At 41.6% G+C, this 23333-nt stretch overlaps 2 protein-coding genes across 5 annotated transcripts in view; both read right to left on the minus strand.

Annotated features, from left to right (window-relative positions):
- Positions 1–23272, minus strand: part of LOC144364706 (uncharacterized) — a 54326-nt gene extending 31054 nt beyond the window's left edge. Inside the window, exons 1-2 of one of the 2 annotated variants that reach the window (XM_021733426.3) lie at positions 23133–23272; positions 19588–19791 (exon numbers count right to left, since the gene is read on the minus strand). The gene's annotated coding sequence lies outside the window, so the exon portion shown is untranslated. The remainder of the gene's footprint in view (positions 1–19587; positions 19792–23132) is intronic. The other variant, XM_078035310.1, reaches the window with a different exon arrangement.
- The window catches only part of LOC101959556 (uncharacterized), a 104259-nt gene that overhangs the window by 78875 nt on the left and 2051 nt on the right, over positions 1–23333 (minus strand). For 2 of the 3 annotated variants that reach the window (XM_078035316.1, XM_078035314.1), the window contains exon 1: positions 23133–23171. Coding sequence is in view for 1 of the 3 variants with exons in the window: in XM_078035311.1 (XP_077891437.1) it covers positions 23133–23276 (144 nt within the window). In the remaining 2 variants the exon portion in view is untranslated. Of the gene's footprint in view, positions 1–23132; positions 23277–23333 lie in introns of those variants that run through there. The other variant, XM_078035311.1, reaches the window with a different exon arrangement.

The raw sequence follows: 23333 nt of genomic DNA on the forward strand, positions 1-23333 counted from the left end.
TTTTGTTTTTATTTCAAGTTGCCCGTTCCTAGAACTTTCTCAGGCAAACTGGGGAAAATGGTTGACTCAAGGTTTGAAGTTGTTTGCCCCCAAGGAAGAGAAATTGTTAGAGGAAGGATGCACCCCAGTAAGACCAAGAACAATTAGGGCATATGTTGATATAGTATAAAAATGTAGCCCATGGCTTTATAAAGATGAGTTATTAAGTATGGGACCATCATGGTATCCTGGAGAAGGATTTTACCTCAACAAGAAAGAGATAGCTAGTTCTGTTTACTACATTTGTCTAAGATCTTGGTTTTTACAGACATTTGATTAATTTACAAAGCTAAAGTGTTAAAATATAAACCACTAAATATAAAATCAATTACTTTACTTATTAAGTTCCATAAGGCAATATATCTAAACATTATGTGTGTCTTCATAAATTGGTAAATGGAAAAAAAGTTTAATATTGCTTTGGTCTGTGTCTTTGCTGAAACAAGGTTACTAAGTGCTAAGATTCTATCAGGTGTAATTTATATACAAAGAGTATAAGAAGTTTCAGTTGGGTTTCAATTACAGTATTACAGTACCATAAAAAACATGAAAGTATTTCATCTTATTAAAGTGGAGTAATTTGTCTAAATTCAAAAATTTTATAAGGGTTGTTTCAGAATGTGAATTTATCAAAAGGGTTAACGGTTAAAAAAGAGATATAAAAAGATTCAAGATGTAAAAATATATTTTAATATAAAGGTTAAAAAAAGAGAAATGTTTCTAGATGAGATAATCTCTGTGGTAAAGTAAAAAGTTGTAAAATGCCACTTAAAAAGATTTTGAGGAAACTAGACTTACTTTAAAAGCTTGAGAAAGGAAGAAAGAAGAAAAAGGTATATGTACATGGCAGATTGAGACAAAGCTTCTTAATGGAGTAAAAAAAAAAAAAAAAGCCTTTAGTTGAAGGGCAGTCATGTAAGCTAACTTTAAGTGATTTAAACAGAATCTAAGCCTTGTTTAAAAGAGTGAAGCTGAAGGTGGTGAAAAAGTACATTTAAAAGTACAGTATAGATGATAATTGGAAGGCTTTAAAAGGTTAAATTGAAGGTGGTTGAGATACCTTCATGGCAGAAAAAAGAAAAAAGAGATATAAAAAGATTCAAGATGTGGAAATATATTTTAATATGGAAGGTTAAAAGAAAAAGAAATTTTTTTCTAGATGAGATAATCTTTGTGTGGTAAAGTAAAAAGTTGTACAATGTCTAAGTAAGTTGCAAAAGGCTTTAAAAGGTTAAATACAAGATGGTTAAGATGCCTTCATGACGAAGGAAAGAAAACCCATGAAAATGGGAAGATAATAGGATAAAAGCAATTTGGAGAAAGAATATTAGAAATTTGAAGTGAAAAACTTTAAAGACAGAAGTACAGAAAGGTAAAAAAAGATTGAAAAGATGTAGGAAGATAGAAAAGATGTACGAAGACAAGAATTTTAAACCCACAAAATAGGAAGAAAAAAGAAAACTAGGAGAAAAAAAAGCAACTAAGGGTGAATGTACAAACCTTAGGTGGGGGGGAGAACTAGAAGATAGAAATAAGATAGAAAATGGTTGAAAATATCAAGTAAAGGTATTTCAATTAGAAAATGCAAAAAGCTAAGACAATTATTAGATATAGACATTCAACATAGAAAAAGGTAGAAGAGACAAGTTTAAAGTCAAACATTGGATAAAATAGAAGAACAAAGAGATTATTAGTAATTTTTTTTCAAAAAGCCCATCAACTTTACTTATTAAAGCAAAATGAGGGAAATAGAAAGGGGTATATAGCCCCCAAAGATAAACTTAAAATAACCCTTTTTACTCTAAACTTTTAAAATTTGGATTCATCAGGGCTTAGTGCTGCGGAAAGACATATGTATCCAAAAAATGTACATAAGCCTAAGGTTCTTTGGAAAGATATTCTAACAGGACAATGGAAAGGTTCTGACCAGTGATTGTCTGGAGTTGGGGTTCTGTTTGTGTATTTCCCCAGGGAGAACAGCAGCCAATTTGGATTCCAGAGAGATTAACCAAAGCAATTTCTACAGATCAAAAAGAAGATGATTTGACTCAAATCCATAACAGCTGATATCCAGAGCTCCAGCTTGACTATTCTTACATCTGCAACAGTGATTAACCAGGATGCTTTTTTCAATGTCTATTTTATTGCCTTTTCCCACATCATAAAGTTCTATTTTATTTTTTGAGCTCATACAGACCTAGGTTAGTGTTTTTCTGATCAGTTTTATTTTTTGACTGGAGTTTTTAAACATTGCAATGGAGATTTCGGTAAAGCTACAAGGCCTTCATTATTGTCTTATGTGTTGTACGTTTGTATGCACATTTGTGTTTTGTGTTATATGTCTGTCTGTGCATATGTTCATATATCATATATGAGGAATGCTCATGAAAAAATGGATCTGAATTATTTTTTTTATTCACGTGATTTAAATGGTTTAATTTAAATTAGGTAAACAGCTGTTAAGGATTGTTTTTAAAGGAGGTTAACAGATCTGTTTGCTTACTTTCACCTTTCCTTTTCATTATATTTAATAGTTCTGTTCAGAATAATGTCTCTTTAGCATCATTGCCAGAATTCCCATCTCCATCCCAGTGCCAGTGAAGACTAGAAAACCAAACTACAGCTTCTATGATAGCTATCACAGTAAACTGTATAAACTGATGCATCAACGAATATAACTCAACAAGTAATGCTCAGTCAAGGACTTGATTTACTTTGGGAGGAAATGGACATATTGATAGACTCCTCCACTCTGAACTGCTTGCAGAACTTGCCTGGACTATGTATCACTTGTATACATTGTGAACTATTGTTTGGTGCAGCGAATTGTGGTAGTGCTGGAATATCTTTGCTGATGGTGTCACCAGTGATGCAATTTTTCCAAAGGAGCCGTCAACTGGCTTGGGTTGTGGCATTTCTGTATCCTCCTTCCTTCTGCTAGTGATGGTCTAAAATTTGGGGGCCAACAGAGGTGAGGCAAGAACCTCACCCCCCCACACTGGTGCATAGGCCTATCCACAAGTATGGCTGTATGCTGGACCGGTAGTCAGTGACGGGTATGATCCAATTGCAGTGGTATCAACCTAAGACAGGAGGCTGACGCCTAGAGGTCAGTTTTTCCCATGATGGGTAAGAACCATATGTTGAATTGGACAACCTACCAGGCACGGTCCTTAAGCCACATTGCTTGTTGTTTAATTAATCAGAATGGGGGAGATGCTGAGAGCCATTAGCCAAGTAGGTATGACACATGGCAATTTCCTTGTCAGCGTACCCCATGTTGCTTAGAGGAAGGACTCTCCATTGTGGAAATGGGCTTGCCTTGGTCATTTACATTTGCTCAAGGACCAGGGCAAATTTTAAAATTATTTTAGTAGTTCTCATTACCTCCTGGCCTCTGGTCTTTGAGGAGGCAGCCTGAGCTCTGAAAGGAAATATTTGAGGTTGGTGCTGTGCCTCAGTGTTCTATCCCCAGCAGAGAAAGGTGTGGGGTGGGGGGAGGCGGGCAACTCTCTAAAACAGCAATGTGCAGTGGAAATAAAATAGGCACCTCATGCTCAATCTACATTCTACGATTATGATGTCTTATGTACAGACCTGACTCTGCTGATCCCACAAGTCAACTCAGCTGTTTGCCCTAAAACCAAAGAGAAAAGGTGTTGATTGAAAGCAGGAAAGGAACCAGTGCAGCTACACCAGAAAGACAAGGGAACCCTGTTCTTACACTGTCTTCAGGTGCTGACAAGGACTTTGAGGTTTTAATAGAAAGGGTAATCATAGGCATGTATGTATACAGGAAATTGTATGTAGGAGTTAGTATTATTGTAAAAGAATAATATTTTTTTCATTGTTATTGTCATATGTGATATGTAAATCATATTGTAATATGTAAAGTTGTATTAGGATTTAGGCTTCAGGCATCTGTGGTTTCATAACATGTCTGAGCTCACGCTCACTTGCCCCCTCGACACTGTCACTCTATTGCAGACTGACTGATAAACACAGCCTAATTCTCTCTTAAGATTGGGAGCCATTTCAACACAAAGCCATGAAAAGATAATTTCAGTTTTACTATAAATTACTGCAAATTCTGATCTTGATTGGAATACAATGCCCCGTGCCTTGAACTCACCCATGCCTGGCTCTCTGACGAGATAGCAGCCCTCTCTGAAACTGTAGTGATGCCTCACAAATCTTGGACTTCCCTGGCCAGATAACGACCCTCTCTGAGGCTCTAATGACCTTCACAGATACGACCTTCATAAATTCTGATGTTGGGCCAGCAAAACTATAAAGTAGCCTTTGTGTTATGCTCCTCAGAGTTTTGTTATCTGTAATTTTACAAGCCGTTCTGTGTGTAACTGTCTGGGCTATAAACCTGTGCTTCTAGATAGCTGGGGGGCTGGCTTCCATCCCTATGGTTGTCGGGAGAGGCAGCCCAGGCCAGTTGAAATTATAAGCTTGTTTTAATTTGATTTCAGTTGGAATCAGTGGTCTTTTCTTTGCGTTGTTGGTCTAACACAACCTCATTTTGTCTCTCAGGAGGAAGTCCCCCTCCAGTGTACACTTTCCATGTCAAGGTTTCAGATGCACCAACATTTTCAAGAAAAGCCACATGCCCATCTGCATCCTGCCTAGAAAGCAACATACCCCTAGAAGCTGACCCAGGGCTCCCAATTTCCTGGGTGTCAACTGATAGTCAAACCAGAAAGAAACGAAAACCCTGCTCAGCTCTGCCCAGAAACCCTGCATGTGAACCATAACAACTTGCCACTTGGGGCCAATACTGCCTGTCATAACTATCCCCCTCTTGGAAAATGAATACCATTTTATTCTCTGCTCTTAAGTTGGACTTTGTGATGCCTTTCACATGCTGCACACTGGCCTAAATTTATTCTTCCTAACAATATTGCCCATGGACAAGGGCAGGCTATTGTCTAAAAATCATATTCCCACAAGTGTGGAAAAGTGGGTACATACCTACTCAGGGCTGAGAATTGAATTCCAGGTGCTTTTATTGTCCCCCATGTAGAGATTGAATTGAGGGCGGGGGCACTTTGGCACTGAGCCCCATCCCCAGCCCCAGCTTTTCATGGTGGTTCAAAGAAGGTGGTTGGGAGCATAAGTGTATTGGGTGCTGCAGTCTGGCTGGGCACAAATCACGAGCCACTGAAGCAGGAACAAACTTTATTTCTGAACTCTACTAGCACACTCCACACATGCTCCCGGGAAATCTGCTGAATGCCACGTGGCTCCTCCAGGAACCAGCAGCCGGCAATATCCCTCCTTCGGCATTTCCTAACCAATGGGAACTCTCCGGGAACCCCCACAGAGCTCAACTGGAACTCAATGAGAACTCGAGAACTTGCTGGCGTCACCTCTCAACCACTACTTCTGGCAAAAATGTCATCCTGACTCAGCTGAGGCCCTCAACATTGGGTCTGAGAAAATAACTCCAGATGGTGACTCCAACCTGTTATCAGTCCAATGAGAAAATAAAAAGTGCATGCATGGTGGTGCAGGACTGTAATCCCAGCCCCTCAGGAGGCTGAGACAGGAGGATTGCTTGTTCACCAGCATCAGCAAAAATAGGGTGCTAAGCAACTCAGTGGGATCCTGACTCTAAATAAAATACAAAACAGGGTTGGGGATGTGGTGAAGTTGCCACATGCCCCTGGATGAATGGAAGGATGGGTGAATGGGTGGGAGGATGCATGGACTGATGGGAAGATGTATGTATGTCTGAATGGATGGCTGGATGAATGGGTAGATGGGTGGGCAAATACACAAATCCATGATGCATGGGAGAGAAAATGGGCAGATGGGTGGAAGCAGGGATGGCTGGTACATAGACAGATGGATAGATATATAGACAGCTTCATGCTGATGGATTTGCAGTACAATTCTAGTGATTTGCTAATCCTGAGAATAAAGGGTCAGAACAGAGTACAATTTTACAAGCCTGTATGTAATCCTCTACACAGTGTAGCCCAAATAAGACAATACCCCACACTCTCTAAGATTCTCAGACACCCCAAGACCCCCACTGAGACCATCTGTTTGGCCCCCATGTTGGCCCTGTCTCCCCCCACCCTTCTAAGACAAAATTTTTGCCCTGGTCGCCAGTCATACTGGGAATCAGGGTTTCTGTGAACACAGGATATGCAAGTGTCTTTTGGAGTCATTGCTTTCAAATTCTTTGCATCTGAACCTGACAACGGCATTGCTGGGTCATATTGTGATTTAATGTGTAAGCTTTTGATGGGTCACCTTATTGTTTTTTCCCAGGGCATCCTGAAATCTCAGGAGCTGTGAGAGGAAGAAAGGAACCTCCCTGGAGCCTGTGGAGGGAACTGATACCATTATAAGAGGCGGATCCTGTCCACATCTAAACCCCAGAACTTGCGAGTGGGACCTCGTGTGGAAACAAGGTCTCTGCAGTGGGAGTTAGTGAAGGGTCCTGAGATGGGCTCCTCCTGGGTCAGGTGGCCCTTATGCAATGGCACTGACCTCAAAAGAGACAGAAGAGGGGACACAGCACAGAAAAGCCACATGGAGACAGAGGCAGAGACTGGAGTGATGTGCCCACCAGCCCAGCTCTACCTGGAGCCCCAGGAGCTGGGAGAGGCATGCAGGAGCCCCCCTAGAGCCTGTGGAGGGAGCTCAGTCATGTGACCCCTGATCTCAGTGTTCTGCCCTCCAGGGCTGGGGGATGGGGTGTTGGTCCCAGGATAACTTTGATTTTAGTCTCTGTGTTTTTGGTTATTTATTACAGCAGCCTCTGGAAAACCCTTACAAACTCAGTATTGTCTCAAGTAGCTTGAGAGGGTTAAGACCCTATTTTTAGAGTTGAAATATAATCATTTTTGGTGCCGAGTTCTGCAGCACTAAGAAATTTTATTTGCACAGGTTGATTTTAAATGAATTATTCTACTAACTAAACACACAGCACCACCCACCACCAAAACCTGCACAATACCTCAGTGTATCCATAGCAATCAATATCCCTGATATCGCGATCTTCAGCCAAGATTATCCTAGAGTAGCAGCCCAGTATGTTGTTTGGATTGGTTCCTCTTCATTTTTATTTTTGCTTTTTGGTACTAGAGATTAACCCAGTGCACTTAAGCACTTAGCCACATCCCCAGCCCTTTTTCATATCTTATATACAGACAGGGTCTTGCCGAGTTGCTTAGGCCCTCACTATATTGCTGAGATTGCCCTCCAAATTGCAACCCTCCTGCCTCAGCCTGCCAAGCTGCTGGGATTACAGGCTTGCACCACCACAGCAGATGAGACAATGTTCTTTGAGGAGATCTTGAGTCCTGGGAGCAAGGATCTCTAAGAATGCAGGAAGCAAGCCGAGTTGGGTGCTGCTAGGCAGATTTTCAAACATGGGTTACAAATGGCCTAGGGCCATGGGAGCTGGTTCCCTTGGGAGCAGAATTTGAGGAAGGTTGTGAGGGTAGGGGAAGGTGGGTGGGTCCTGATTCTGCTGTCTCCTGGCTCAATATAGGAAATATAGGTAGAAAGTTAAATACAGGATGTAAAATAGAATCTCATTACATAATAATGAGCATAACCATAACGTAATAATATGTAAGCTCTACATTATGATTTCCAACCTATGTGAATGCACCTGTGTCAATAATTGTGTTGAAGAGGTGCACACCTGAAATCCTGGGACTTGGGTGGCTGAGGACTGAGGATTGCAACTTAGAGATTAGCCTCCTCAATTCACAAAAGCCTTAAACAACTTAGAGAGAGTCTGGGTCAAAAGAAAATATAAAAAGGAGCTAGGGATGTGGCTCAGTGGTTAAGCACACCAGGTTCAATCTCTAGCACCAATAATAAAAATAATAATTAATACAATAATTTTGTTGAAACATTTGCAGAATTGAAAGCTTAACACTTAATGGGTTAAGAACATGGAGCCTCTGTGGGGACTTGGGCCTCAAAGTCAACAGAGTCAAGGGTGTGGCTGGGTCTGAAGAAGGTGACCCAGCCCAAAGGATGCTGAAGAACTCAGATGTGTCAAGGTGGGCTGGTGACTAGGGACACAGCTGGCCCAATGTGCTGGCTTTCTGTTCCACACAGCATGGGTGGTGGGAAGGAAGCAGGGTTAATAGTGATGGCCAGCTGCCATCTCTTTCCTTTTCCCAAGATCCACTGAGATGGGGATGCCTTTGGCCATCAGGCAGAGGAGGAGTTGTCTTCAGGTTGTGGCCTGAGGTCATGAATGAGCAGTCAGGGTCTGTGGTCTGTAAGGCCCCCAGGCTGGGATCTTTTGTTACAGCAGCCCAGGAAGACTAATACAGTGACATACCAGTCCTTTGACCAGTGTGTGAACAAGGAGCACCAGCACACAAAGTAGATGGACTGAACCGCATTGCCCCTCTGTCTGGGCCAGTGATGTAGGTGGCCTTTCCCTTGCTCTGCCTATGATGCCCACACAGCACATGAGATGGGCGTGGCCTTTTTAGCTGTCAGTCAATCTGCTGACAGCAAGACATCAGGAAGCTAGACTCCACCCCCTGAAACCTGACCCTAGCATCATTTGAATGGCTTCTCCCCAAATAAATGGGGCTCCAGGCCTTCTCTCTCTTTCTTGCCTGCCTTGCCTCCTTTGGGGGAGATGGTTGAGGGAGCCATCACAGAACCCAAAGAAAAAGGTATTTCTCTGTCTCTCTGTGATAATTCCATGCAGCCTAGTTCACCTGGAGTGACACTGACTGATTTAGTCATTTGTCTCGATGGCTGGTACTGGAACTGCAGCATAGATTTTGGAAATTTAGTGAGTCTGGAATTTCTCTCCAGAAGATATGCACACTTAGGATTTCAGAGTGTTGTGGGTTGAAGTGTAGAAAGTAAGTGAATTAGACAGAAGAAGGAGTTGTGATGTTAGATTAATAAGGTCTCAGATTTTTTTTGTCTGTAGAAAGATTAAAAAGAAAATTTGCAATTCTAGAGACCATAAGTAAATGTAAACAATCGTGAAGGTCAAAAGTTAACTCAAAATGGTTCAAGGAGCTTGATATCAAATCAGAGACTATGCATCTGATAGAAGAAAAAGTTGGCTCCGATCTACATAATGTGGGGTCGGGCTCCAAATTCCTTAATAGGACACCCATAGCACAAGAGTTAATAACAAGAATCAACAAATGGGACTTACTTAAACTAAAAAGTTTTTTCTCAGCAAGAGAAAAAATAAGAGAGGTAAACAGGGAGCCTACATCATGGGAACAAATTTTTACTCCTCACACTTCAGATAGAGCCCTAATATCCAGAGTATACAAAGAACTCAAATAACAAGAAAGAGTATACAAAGAAAACAAAACTCAAATAACAAGAAAGAGTATACAAAGAAAACAAATAACCCAATCAACAAATGGGCCAAAGACCTGAACAGACATTTCTCAGAGGAGGACATATAATCAATCAACAAGTACATGAAAAAATGCTCACCATCTCTAGCAGTCAGAGAAATGCAAATCAAAACCACCCTAAGATACCATCTCACTCCAGTAAGATTGGCAGCCATTCTGAAGTCAAACAACAACAAGTGCTGGTGAGGATGTGGGGGAAAGGGTACACTTGTGCATTGCTGGTGGGACTGCAAATTGGTGTGGCCAATTTGGAAAGCAGTATGGAGATTCCTGGGAAAGCTGGGAATGGAACCACCATTTGACCCAGCAATTGCCCTTCTCGGACTATTCCCTGAAGACCTTAAAAGAGCGTACCACAGGGATACCGCCACATCGATGTTAATAGCAGCACAATTGACAATAGCTAGACTGTGGAACCAACCCAGATGCCCTTCAATAGATGAATGGATAAAAAAAAATGTGGCATTTATACACAATGGAGTATTACACAGCACTAATAAATGACAAAATCATGAAATTTGCAGGGAAATGGATGGCATTAGAACAGATTATGCTAAGTGAAGCTAGCCAATCCCTAAAAAACAAATGCCAAATGTCTTCTTTGATATAATGAGAGCAACTATGAACAGAGCAGGGAGGAAGAGCAGGAGGAAAAGATTAACATTAAACAGAGACATGAGGTGGGAGGGAAAGGGAGAGAAAAGGGAAATTGCATGGAAATGAAAGGAGACCCTCATTTTTATACAAAATTACATATAAGAGGTTGTGAGGGGAATGGGAAAAAAAGAAAGAAATGAATTACAGATTACAGTAGAGGGGGTAGAGAGAGAAGATGGGAGGGGAGGGGAGGGGGGACAGTAGAGGATAGGAAAGGTAGCAGAATACAACAGTTACTAATATGGCATTATGTAAAAATGTGAATGTGTAGCCAATGTGATTCTGCAATCTTTGTAATGTTTTGAACAACCAATTAAAAAAAAAAGAATAGTGAAGGTGATTCATGGGATATGTTTCTGAGTTTTGTCCTTTCCTATGGGAAAATCACTTTTGTGAAAAGTTTTTATTGTTTTTGTGTTTTTTTTTTAATTTTAAAGTATTAGGTAAAGTGTTAGGATGGCCTTAGACCTGAGCCTAAGCCACTCCATTTAAAAACAAACAAACAAAAAACCCCCTTCATTTTAAAAGACCTGCAGTTTCACCAGGCACATCCACAGATCCCTCCAGTAAGGCCTCAAACAAGTTCCTTCTCCTCACCCTGATAAAGACAGTGAAGCCCCTGGCAGGCCATCCTTGCCTGATAAGAGGGAAAGGGAGAAGATCAGGGTAGAGACCACCAGACTAGAGTTTCTGACCCAGGGTAAAAGATGTCACTGAGAAATATGGTGGTAGCTGATAAGGATTCAAGGGGGGTCAAAAGCCCCCAAATTTAGTATAAATGATACAGCAAATGAACTGGGATTCAGCCAGCTGAAACAAGGATGCACTAGAGCTGGAGAGCCTGCTGAGGACCTGACATCCCATCACTTGGCATCTTTCCTGATTCTCTGCATGATCCTCAATGCTCTCACACTCTACCGCCTCATCTGGACCTTGGTGAGAGCCCCAACTCCTCCCTACAGCCCCCTCCTCAACCATCATCTGCTCCACACTAGGGAAAGCCTGCCTTGGTTACAGACCTGGTCACCAAGTTCTGAGTGAGTGTGCATCTGCTGGACTCAAAGCCTAAGGCTTAAGACCTTTGAACTTAGCCTGCAGAGGGAATGTCTGTCACTAGCCTGTCCTGATGAAGTGTGTTTTGCAGTGCTTAGAATGCATCTAGAATTGTTTGCTGTGGAATGATTACGTCTATTGCAGTGCCCAGCATTAAGGATTGTCGTTTTGTTAAGAACCTATAGACAGAAGAAAACAGTCACTAATATGGCATTATGTAAAAATGTGCATGTGTAACTGATGTGATTCTGCAATCTGTATATGGGGTAAAAATGGGAGTTCATAACCCACTTGAATCTAAAGTATGAAATATGATATGTCAAAAGCTTTGTAATGCTTTGAACAACCAATTAAAAAAAAAAAACCTGTAGAGTGAAACTGTATGGAGTAACTTGAGTGAATAAAGCATTGGAAGGGGCAGAAGCGCATGCACATACTTCTCCCCTCCACTGCAAATGTCACAATTTTGCCCCCTCGCAACATAAAGATTTTTTGGAATCTATATTTTAGGCGTCAATGTTTGGAGGGTAAGAGGAAAAAGGAAACATTTTCCATGGTGCAAATTGATAAAGAGGATTTTCTGCTGGTAGAGAGGCAAATTGTGTTTTTCTGCCATTTTTTCAAATGTGCTCAAACAATTTGTACTGAGCCTCTTCCCTGCAATCTTGTCCCATTGGGTCGGAACAGCTTCAATTAACTCAGCTGCAGGACACAGAACGAGCCCCTGCTCCCTATTTCACCAATCTGTACACAAGGCAGGAGTGGAGAGGCCTCAACTAACACACACAATGTGTCTGAAACTTCTGAATGACGCAAGGCTAAATTGAGAAGTCAGGAAATAACAAGTGATTTTTGAGAAGGAATAGTGGGCAGCAACATTGTGAGAAAAATCAAAGAAATCAATAGTTGCATGACACAGTGAGGATGAAAGCACTGCACTAGGGAGGGTATGTAGAGAAAAGGGTGACTTGATCCTGTACATGTGTGTGCACGTGGGTGTGAGTGTGCATGTGTGGGTGGCACAACTCACCCCTCCCAGGTGTTTTTTAATGTGACTTGCTGCTCTGGAAAACCCTCACCTGAGCACCAGGGCATTTCGGATAGCCTCTGTGACCCTGCTAAAGTGCTTTTCTGGTGCCTGGTGCAAGAAAGGGAATAGTAACTGAAGTTCATTATATCATGAGCTCTTCATAGAAATGAATAATTGGTTTCCTTAAATATTGAAATAGTTCTTCCACCCCTGTTTTCAACATGAATTATCTAATATACATTTTTCCAAGTCAACTCCAGTTTAGTTCAATTGAACTAATAATAATTTGGAAGCTGTGAGTTAATGTTCTTATGATGATCAGCATCATTTTAGAACCTTAGAGCTTGAAGGACGTTAACATACAGAAAGACATGAAGAAGTAATTCTGGAATCTGAATTGGTAACCCCTGGAAACTCGACACAAACAAGGCACATTTCGATTTACATCAGAGATTCAGGAAAACACCCAGGAGCTGAGCACGGTAGCATATGTCTGTGATCCCAGTGACCATAGCAGAAGGATCACAAGTTTCAACCCAGCCTCAGCAAGAAATGGAGGCCTTTAAGAAGAACTTAGCAAGATCCTCTATGAAATAAAAAAACAAACAAAATTAAAAAGGACTAGGGATGGGGCTCAGTGCTTAAAGACTCCAGATATAATGATGGTAATGTTCCTTTTCTCTTCTCCATTCTCTGACCCTGGTAATTATTTCTCTAAAACCTCTCTCAATTTTTATTTTATCACAACATCTGTAAAAGTCATACAATATTTGAGGACACAGAAAATATCAGAATTCCATATAGAAAAAGTTTTCATATTATGAGACCCGAGTTTTAAATTTGATAAAGGCTTTAGTAAAAAAAAAAAAAAAAATGGACACTATAAGAGAAAATGTACTTAATGGAAGGAGAGAGATAAAAACTCTAAAAAAGTATTTAAATGCTGTGACTAAAAGTCAATGCAACTAACATTTTTGCACACACAAAAATGCACGGTATATATAAGATTATGTGATAATATGTGAGATTTGACTACAGATGCAAAAAACTTACAATACAGAAAAATTAAATCTAGCAATAACAGAGATTTCACCTTGCTTTCACATCTTCACCTTGATGCCATTCTTACATCCACTCTAGGGTGAATTTTTATCACCTGTGAATAGCCAGAATGAAGGCACATACACTTTTCACACTCCCACAGTTGTTTTCTCAAAAGAGCGACGTTACTGAAGGCAGTGAAGACTACATCAGGCTGAGGCAGCAGGATCACAAGTTCAAAGCCAGCATCAGCCACTTAGGACCTAAGCAACCAAGTGAGACCATGTCTCAAAACTGGAAAAACAAAAATTTAAAAAACACTGGGATGTGGCAGAGTGAGTCAGCACCTCTGGGTTAAAAATAATAATAATAATACAAAATATTCCCTCAAATCTGAACATGTCTAACTGGATCTGAAACAACTGAATGTCTTACCACATTTCTACATACAAGGCTTTTCTCCAGTTTGAGTTCTTCCCTGCTGTTTAAAGAGGCCTTGACAGTTGAAAGGGTACCATATCATGTCAAGAGCAGAAGAGGGGACATTCAAGATGGTGGGCCAGAGACAGGCAGCATCCTGTGTTGTTCAGTGGCCCAGGTCTCACCTCATCAGAATACAGGATCTCAGAGAGCATGAAAATCCACTATTGAGTGGATTTTCACAGAAATAACCACACTGTAAGCCCAGTGCAGAATTCGGAGACTCAGAGTTCAAGTAAGACTATGGACTCCAGGCCCAAAGCCCACAGCTCTAGCCACAAACAGCTCTTGAGCAGCTCAGCAGAAACACCTCTCAGCCCCTCTGCAGAACTCCAGGCTGCACCCCGTTCCCAAACTGGACACTCAGCTGCTACCTACCCACAGTACGAGGCCATTGCCCAGCTCTCTCCATGTCACGGGTCACCCCAGCTCTGGAAACAGACCGGCTCCATCTTGGATCACCTTTCTCCCCGTATTTGGTGAGCATGGCTGGCAGATGGGAACTCCCTCTGAACCACATATCATCCTGCCAGATCCCCAGTTCATTGTCCACCATCAGAAATTGTAAACCTTTTTACAAAACTACTGACTATATTTTAAATAATAATTGAATCCAACATTTCTGTACATTAAGACTAAACTGTAAATGTCTTAATAACAACAAATTGTTCATACTGATGTATTGTTGATATTGGGATCTGTTAACATCATTCTTCCCCACAAAGGAGGGATCTTGCAAACCTACAAGAGCACTACAAATCTATAGGGTAAAAACCATAACACCCCAGAACCACAGAGCTGGAAAGGAAGACACACAAGCAACATGAAAAGACAAGGGAAGAAAGTGCCCAAACAAATCAAGACAACACATCAATAGAATCATTGGCAGCTACAGCAGAAGAATGGACACAAAAGATTTCAAGATATACATGGTTAAAATGTCCTGTGAACTCCAAGAAGATATAAGAGAGCAAAGACAAGAAGTAAGAGATCACTTCGATAATAAGCTACATAAACAAATCCAAGAAGAAAAGGTCACCTCAACAGGGAGATAGAGGTTCTAAAACAAACAAACAAACAAACAGAAATCCGTGAAATGAATGAAATAATAAACCAAAATCAAAGCTCAAATGAAAGCATCATGAACAGAATAGACTACTGGGAAGATAGGACATCAGACAATGAAGATAAAATATATAATTTTATATAATTCAAATAAAAAATCTTTTAAGTTATATTTTAGTAACAAAAGAACAAGAACAACCAACATAGTAATGAACACTCAATTCACAGGATGAACACTACCGGAGGTTAACAGCTACTAGAAATTTACAATCATCAAGACACAGTGGTATTTGACACAGGATAAAAATATTCTACTGATCTTTGACAAAGGAGCAAATGAAAATCAATGGAAAATATACTCTCTTGGACAATGTTGCCAAAGCACTAGACATTATTAACATATAGAGAAAGAAAACATTCTCATTTCACAAATGCACAGAGGTCCCAGTGGAGAATCAGTCTCAAGGTAGGACACACAGCTGGGGCTGCAGCTCTAGCAAAGCACCTGCCTGGCACTTAGGAGGCCCAGGGTTCACTTGTCAGCACCAAAAAATTGCCTATACATTGTAGTACCTAATGCAAAACTCCAAATTTCACTAAAATAACAAAGAAGTACTTACAGAGAAATCTGGGCTGGCATGACAGCTTCATACGCAACATCAAACACATGATCTGTGAGTAAAAACTTGTAAATAGAACTTGATCAAAATAATGTTTGCATTTTTCAAAAGATGCACTTGAGAGAATGAGAAGACATGCTGGAGAACTGGTCAAAATGTTGTCACAACACATGCATAAAATGTTGTCATAACAATGACACTGCATTGGTATTCAACATACATGAAGAATACTCAGTAAAAAAAAAAAGCAACCAACTTGGAAGTGGGAAAAAGATTTGGAAAGACACTCATTCAATAAATAGGCACAGTTAACACATGTGTGAGAAGATGTTCACCTGCATATAATTAGGAAACTTCAAAACAAACAATGAGGTGCCACCAGATACTCAACTGGAGTGGTGAAATGCCAAACACCAAAAGCTCCAAAAGACAGTGAAAACATGAATCAGAAAGCACCCTTCCCTTGCTCATGTGAATGGAGAGAAGAACACTCTCTCTGGAAGACAGTCACGCTCTTACAAAATAAACATGGTGCACTCTACAATTAATTCACCACACTCCCAGGTGTCTATGCAAATGAGGTGAAAATCAAGTGCACAGAAAACTTCTCAGCAGTGACTACAGCAGCCATATCCAGAACTGCCCAAAGCTAGAAGCAAGGAAGATGCCCCTTTCAATGCTGAATAGACAAGCTGCAGTATAACCAGCCAAAGAACATCACCCAGAAAATGAGGTCCGCAGCCTCGAAAGACACGGCACCCTTAAAGACAGACTGCTGAGTGAGAGAATCCAGTTTGAAATGGCCAAGTGCAGTAAGATTCCAAGTCAAGAACATTCTGGAAAAGACAACATTATTGATGCACTGAAACACTTCTGTATGACATTAATATGTAGAGTATGTGACACACAAAACACACCATACAGAGAAGGAACCCCAAGATAAAGGATGGATTTCAGCTGATGATAAGGTGTTGCTTCATCCACTCTCTTAATAAAATGTATGACACTGATTCATAACTAACAAGCATCCAACATCAATGCAAAATGTTGAGAACAGTGTGGAGAAAGGGTGTTTGATAATATGTGTAATGGCTCATTTGAATTGTCAACCCCATTGGATTAAGAGACACCTGTGATTACGAGGCCTCTGGGTGTGTCCATGAGGGTGTGTCTACAAGTGATTGGCATGTGGAACAGAGAACCAAACTAGAGAACCTCCTTAGGTATAGGCAGCACCATCCAATGGGTCAGTGTCTTGGGTGGAACAAAAGTTGGAAGAAGGAGGAAGCAGCAGCAGAGAAAGCCCCTTTCTTCTCCAATGGCTGCTGCAATGGCCTGAGAATATCAGAGTCTGCCTTCTTCACTCTCCCAAAGTGGACTCTGCCAGCGATTCTCCAGGGAAATTTCAGAACCTTTGGTCTGGACTAGGGCAGCACCATTGATCCCTCTTGTTCTGAGGCTTCATCCTCTTGGACTCTGCAGCTACTACTTCTCAAGCTCTCCACCCTGCAGATGGCCACTGTGGACATCCAGCTTCGGGTCAAGTAGGCAATCTAATAAGTCCCCTTTTATAATCACACTTCGTCTTGATGCTGTTCCTCTAGAGAACACTGACTAACAAACTATGTAAGCCAAAAATTGCTCTGAAAAACCAAATTGACTTAATAAGGATGTGGAATGAATAAGGAAATGAATGAAATTGATAAACCTTAACAAATATAAACATAAGAAACAATATTACATAATGAATACCTTTCACAAATAATAATGTAAAAAATAAAGCAAAGAAGAAGAGTCATAGTTACAAATTTCAACACTTTGGAGAAAAGCAAGGAAACTGATTTTCCATTTGGAAAGAAATTGGATGATAAGTCTTCAAAAGTCCTTCCAACTGCTGGTGTGGTGGTGTGCACCTGTAATTTCAGCCACTAGGGAGGTCAAGGCAGGGAAATGGCACGTTGGGGGCTCTCACAGACATCCAGAAATTTTGTGATTCTTGGCCTTCATCAACTATAAATGGGGGCACTGGGATTGTAGGTGAGTGGCAGAGCACTTCTACCATGTATGAGGCACTGGATATGATGCTTAGCACCACAGAAAAATTAACAAAATAAGGTATTCTGCCCATCTTCAACTATACAAAATAAAAATAAAAATAAATAGGTACAAAATAAATAGAAAGGACTGAAGATGTGCTCAGTGGTCAAGTGCCTCTAGGTTTATTCCCCAGTAAAACACCTGCCCACCTCCAAAATGCTGCTCACACATTGAAATTCATTTTTGGAGGACAACATAAGCATGATCAAGTCCCTGGCTTCAATCCCAGCACTCAATACATCAGCAAATAAGTAAACCCCAGTCTACAATACTAATTTTCTTGGGGTGGAGAGTAGCTCGGTAGTAAGAACTTGATAGCCCTCGGTTCAATCCTCAACAGTCCATGTACACACAGATACTAAAAAAGAAAAAAAAAACCTGAAAATACATGTAATGAGTGATAAAAAAAATTATAATACAAAAGATACACAATGAGAGGCAACAAAATCAATGAAAAAACAACACACTTTCTTACAAAGGAGACTGAACTTTCCTATGATCTAAAAAAAGAGCATTTCAGTAAATTATGTGAAATTCAGGGCATGGATTATTGTGTTTTTTTGGGGTGGACTTAGGAAGACCTATATCAAAAATGAAAATAGTACACTGTATCTAAGACCAGTGAAAATACTGTACAGGACAGAGAGAGTAGAGAGAGCATTTATGTTACTCCCAATTTTCATAAACTAAAAGGCAGCTCCCATATGGGAGGAGGAGGAGGAGGTAATTAGGAGGGAACAGCAATCAGGTGACATGGTGGGAGTGCTTGTGAGAGGATTAGCACCCTTACTTAGACATATATACCTCTCCTTTTCAGAAAACAGGTGTCATTTATTATTTCACTGATAAGGTATTCAGTGATTAAATGACTACAGTTGGGTATTTTAGATATTGCCAAAATTGTCCTTAAAACTTCCAATGAAGATGGGTGTGATAGTGCACACCTATAACCCCAGCGGTTCAGGGGTCGAAGACCCAAGGTGATGTAGCAAGACCCTGACTCAAAAGGAAGAATCTAAAAGAGGCCAGGGATGTGGCTCAGTGGCTAAGCACCTCTGGGTTTCATTCCTGATACCAAAAACCACACAGCTAACATGAACCTGCCAAGTCCAGACAACAACAGTAACAACAAAGTGTCATTCCTGTCAAATTCATGAGCTTGTCAATGACTGTAACTAATTTACATAAAATCAAATTTATAAATTTATCCACTACAATTTTTGTAGAAATGGAGCAATAATGGTAGACAGAGTTTCTCTGTATCTTAAGTGGCATTCTGGAATCTAGGACATGGATTTCAATTAAAAATCATTGAAAAGACAAGATCAAATCTCACCAATTTTGTATGCATATTCAGGGGAAGCAAAAGGTAAATCAGATGTTATTTTTTGTTTGTTTTTCTGTTTTTTCTTTCTTTCTTCCTTTTTTTTGTTTTCTTTTTTTTTTTTTTTTTTTTTGGTTTAGGATCAGAAATTTGACCCAGAGCAACTTTACTGATGAGTCACATCCCCAGACATAAGGCCTGGCTAAGTCACTAAGGCTGTCCTCAAGTTTGCAATCCTCCTGCCTCAGCCTCTGGAAAAGCAACGATCACAGGTGTGCACCACCGTACCTGGCTGTAATTGTTTTCACAATGGAAATGTAACTAGACTTTTTCAAATCCACTTCTTTCTTGCCTATTTAATAATAGTCCTTCCCATTTGGCTCTGAAAAAATAAACCTGGGCCTCAAAAAAGTGAGCAGATCATTTCAAAGTGATACACAGAGAGCTTTGGTGCTGAGGGAGCACACATGTATCAGGCTCAAAGGGCAGGGAAGGGCCCTGACAGCTGGGACATGACCTCTCCTGGTCTTGCTTCCTGAAAGCCTCTAGAATCACCCTCCCAGGGACCTGGACCATGACTCCAGTCTAGGAGGCTTTTCAGGTTTGCACAGCTCTGTACTGGGGTGGGTGTTGCTTATGCTCTGGGAGAGGTTTCGCTCCTTCACACTGTGAGACTAAAAGGGCAGGAATCACTGGTGACCTGGCCCCTCAGCACCAGCATCCACAGGCTGACTGGCCACCTGTTTCCAAAAAATGGGAACAGAGCTTGGGAATAGAAAATTCCCAATGAAGTACCTGTCTAGATGAGGGCTGTTCCAGGAGATTCCTCAGCCCAGAGCCCCCAGCGGCTTCTGTGAGAGGCTGCACCCCACACCTCAGGCTGTCCTCTAGGATGAGCTGACCCAGGGCCTGAAGTTCTGTTCACCCTGCAGGGACCAGCGCAGCTGTGGGCACCTTGTGGCAGCTCCAGGAGAGGACAGTGGCTGAGGACATAGGAACCTGTGAGACATCCAAAGGGAACCTCTGCTTAAGAAATCTGACATGGTGTCTACACCTAAGGAAGATAAAAGGAGAAGCACAATATTTTTACAGCTGTGAACTCAAGTTCTCTATATAGTTGCATCTACATCAAACAACCTTCAGAGTACTTGACTTGGCTAACCAGACCACCATGAGGGTGGAAAGGCAGGGTTCTGTATGGAGAGCAAAAATTATCTTGGGCTATCTTAAGCCCTTTAATAGCCAATTATTTTAATTTCTGTATCAGACCACAATTCTCAAAACTATTAAATTTCTCAGAATATATCACTACTCTTACCAGACATCTAGTCCCCACCATCTACCAAAGTAAGAATATAATAACTACAGACAGAAGAAATTTCTTTTTTCTTCCTTCATTTCTTTCTTTTTCTGTAGCCCATGAATCTGATGATCCTACAAATGCAATTGGTTAATGTAGTGATACACAGTTTCTTTTATAAAAGTTCATGTAGGAAAGGCTCAGTGCCACACAAGTGTAATCCAAGTAGCTTGAAAGGATAAGGTAGGATGATTGCTGAATTCAAAGTCAGCCTCAGCAATTTAGTGAGGCCAGAAGGAAATTGATGAGATCATGTCTCAAAATACAATCTAAAAAGGACTGATTGTGGCTCAGTGATTAAGTGCCCCTGGGTTCAATCCTTGTCTTTCAGGGTGGGACACATACATCATTTAGGGTCACTTGAACCCATGTTCCTGAGTATGGTCATTAATATTTAAATCAAAATGAACTATTTTCCATAACTGGGATTGCCAGTGCCTTTAATGTCAACAGCTTGAGAAACTGAAGCAGGAGGGTTATGACTTACAAGCCAGGATGGGAAACATAGCGAGACCCCATCTGAAAATCAAATTTAAAGAGTTGGGGATGAAGAACAGAAGAATGAATCAAACACTATTATCCTGTGTGCATATATGACTACAGGACTGGTGTGAATCCACATCAAGTACAACCAGAAAAAGGAGCAGTTACACTCTATTTATGTGTACCGTGTCAAAATGCATTATAATGCCATATATAACTAATAAAAACAAATTTACGTAAATACATAATATATGTCAAAGTACGAAGGGGGGCTGAGTACATAGCCCAAGATTCAATATTCCTAGGATCTATGTTTTCCTTTTAAAGTACTTATTTTGACCAAACACAGGGAACTGTTAAGTGATTATTCTTTCCCCTCAAGTATAATATTCATAAATAGAAAACAAATGCTTTCAAAAGTGATCTTCTTACCAGGGACAGTGGCGGGAGCCTTATTATAATGGCCTTAGGCCTGAGCCTAAGCAACTCCATTTTAAAAGACCTGCAGTTCACCAGGCACATCCACACATCCCTCCAGTAAGGCATCAAACAAGCTCCTTCCCCTCACCCTGATAAAGAGAGTAAAGCATCTGGCAGGCCATCCTTGCCTGATAAGAGGGAAAGGCAAGAAGATCAGGGTGGAGAAGATCCCAGGGTAAATGATGTCACTGAGAAATAGGGTGGTAGCTGATAAGGATTGAAAGCATGATCAAAAGCCCCCAAATTTAGTATAAATGATAGAGCTGATGAACAGGAATTCAGGCATCAGAAACAAAGATGCACTTAAGCTGGAGAGCCTGCTGAGGACCTGACATCCCATCACTTGGCATCTTTCCTGAGTCTCTGTGTGATCCTCACTACTCTCAAACTCTACTGCCTCTTCTGCACCTTGGTGAGAGCTGCAACTCCTCCCTAGACCCCCTCCTCAATGGGTCCTCTGCTCCACACCAGGAAAAGCCTGCCTTGGTTCGAGACCTGGTCACTGAGATCTGAGTGAGTGTGCCTCTGCTGGACTCAAAGCCTAAGACATAAGACCTTTGAACTTAGCATGCAGAGGGAATGTCTGTCATAAGTTTATCATGATTAAGTGTATTTCGCAGTGCTTAGAATGAATCTAGAATTGTTTGCCGTGAATTAATTAACCTATAATTGTTTGCTGTGAATTGATTATGTCTATGGCAATGCCTGGCACTAAGGATTGTTGTTTTCTTGAGTAAGAACCTATACAGTTAAACTGTATTGAGTAATTTGAGTGAATAGAGCATTGAAAGGGGCAGAACTGTGTGGACATCCTTTATTTCTCCCCTTGACTGCATAAGTCACAGTTTTGCCCCCTCCACATAGCCCTGTAATCCCAGGAACTTTGGAGGCTGAAGCAGAAGTGAAGCCAGATTTACAGATAGGTAGTTAGGCAAATTGGGTCTAATATTGTGTAAGATAAATAAAACAGAGGCCATTATAGAGAATGGAGTCCTGGAAACCAGAGCAGCAATTGAAATTTTAATTTCCTCAACACAAGAATCCATTCTAAGGAACTCTTAATCATAATCCAAAAGCCATCCCTGGCCCTTCCTTCCCAGATTACTCCTCCAGCCCACCAATCTCCCACCTTTTGGACCTTCCCACCTGCATTCTATCACTGCAACATAATAAGAAACAAAGTGTGGGAAAGTGGAAAGAAGACTTTAGCTATAAAAGAGGGAAGACCTTCCCCTTACAGGGATTCCACCTCTTGGATCCGCTTCTTCCTGCGGGGAGAAGTCTTTTCTGCTGTCCTTTAATAAACCTTCTACTTTCCCCTCCACTTGCCTCAGCGTGCTTCTCTGGTGACATACTTCAGCATTCGGGGAAGCAAGGACTCGTCACCGGTAAACAGCGGTAACGGAAGGATCACAGGTTGGAGACCAGCTTCCACACCAAGTGGGTGCAGATCTCAGAATTCAGTAAAAGTGGAGGCTGGGGATGTGGCTGATAAAATTCCCCGAGTTTGGGTCCCCAATTAAAAGAAAAGAACTATTCTGTCCAATATTTCACTAGATGAAAAGTGACAATTAGCGGACGGTGTCCATTTGGACCGAGTGGGAAGAACGGACGTCTGGCCGAGCTGTGAGGTGGAGGGAAGGTGGGTTTAGAAGGCAGGAGGCACCTGCAATTTGGGGGACCTACAGCAGCCTCCGGAGGAGCTCCCCTGGGAGGAGGAAGGTGCATTTGTGGCCCTGCTTCCTCCACGTAGGGAAGAGTGGGTCGGGCCACCAGTAGGGAGCAAAGGGGACACCAGGGACCTGAGCCGCCCTTCCAAACCCAGGGAACCAGGGGACAGGTCCACCCTCCAGCGGGGACTCTGCCACGCTCAGCAGCTCACCTCAAAAACCCAAAACCCAGCTCACCCCACGAGACCAAGGGACAGGGCCACGACTCCCCAGCTCACCAGCTCACCAGGGCACCTGGCCCCAAGGCAGGTGGTGACGTGTACCTACAGCCCTGGTCGCAAACTCACCATTTTTGTCTTCTGTGGTGACCCAGCGTCCTCTCGAGGAACCTCAGGCACCCGACATGGGGGTGTGGGGGGGTCACAGGCAGCAGCGTCACCTGAGTCCCTTGAGCAGAGAACTCTGGGCCTGAAGGATGAGAAGCCCAGTCCCTGAGGAAGAAAAGCAAAAGAGATTTTGGAAGCCCGCCCTTCCTCTCCCTCTGCGCA

This window comes from Ictidomys tridecemlineatus, chromosome Y, assembly GCF_052094955.1.
Source record: "Ictidomys tridecemlineatus isolate mIctTri1 chromosome Y, mIctTri1.hap1, whole genome shotgun sequence".
Classification (NCBI taxonomy): domain Eukaryota; kingdom Metazoa; phylum Chordata; class Mammalia; order Rodentia; family Sciuridae; genus Ictidomys; species Ictidomys tridecemlineatus.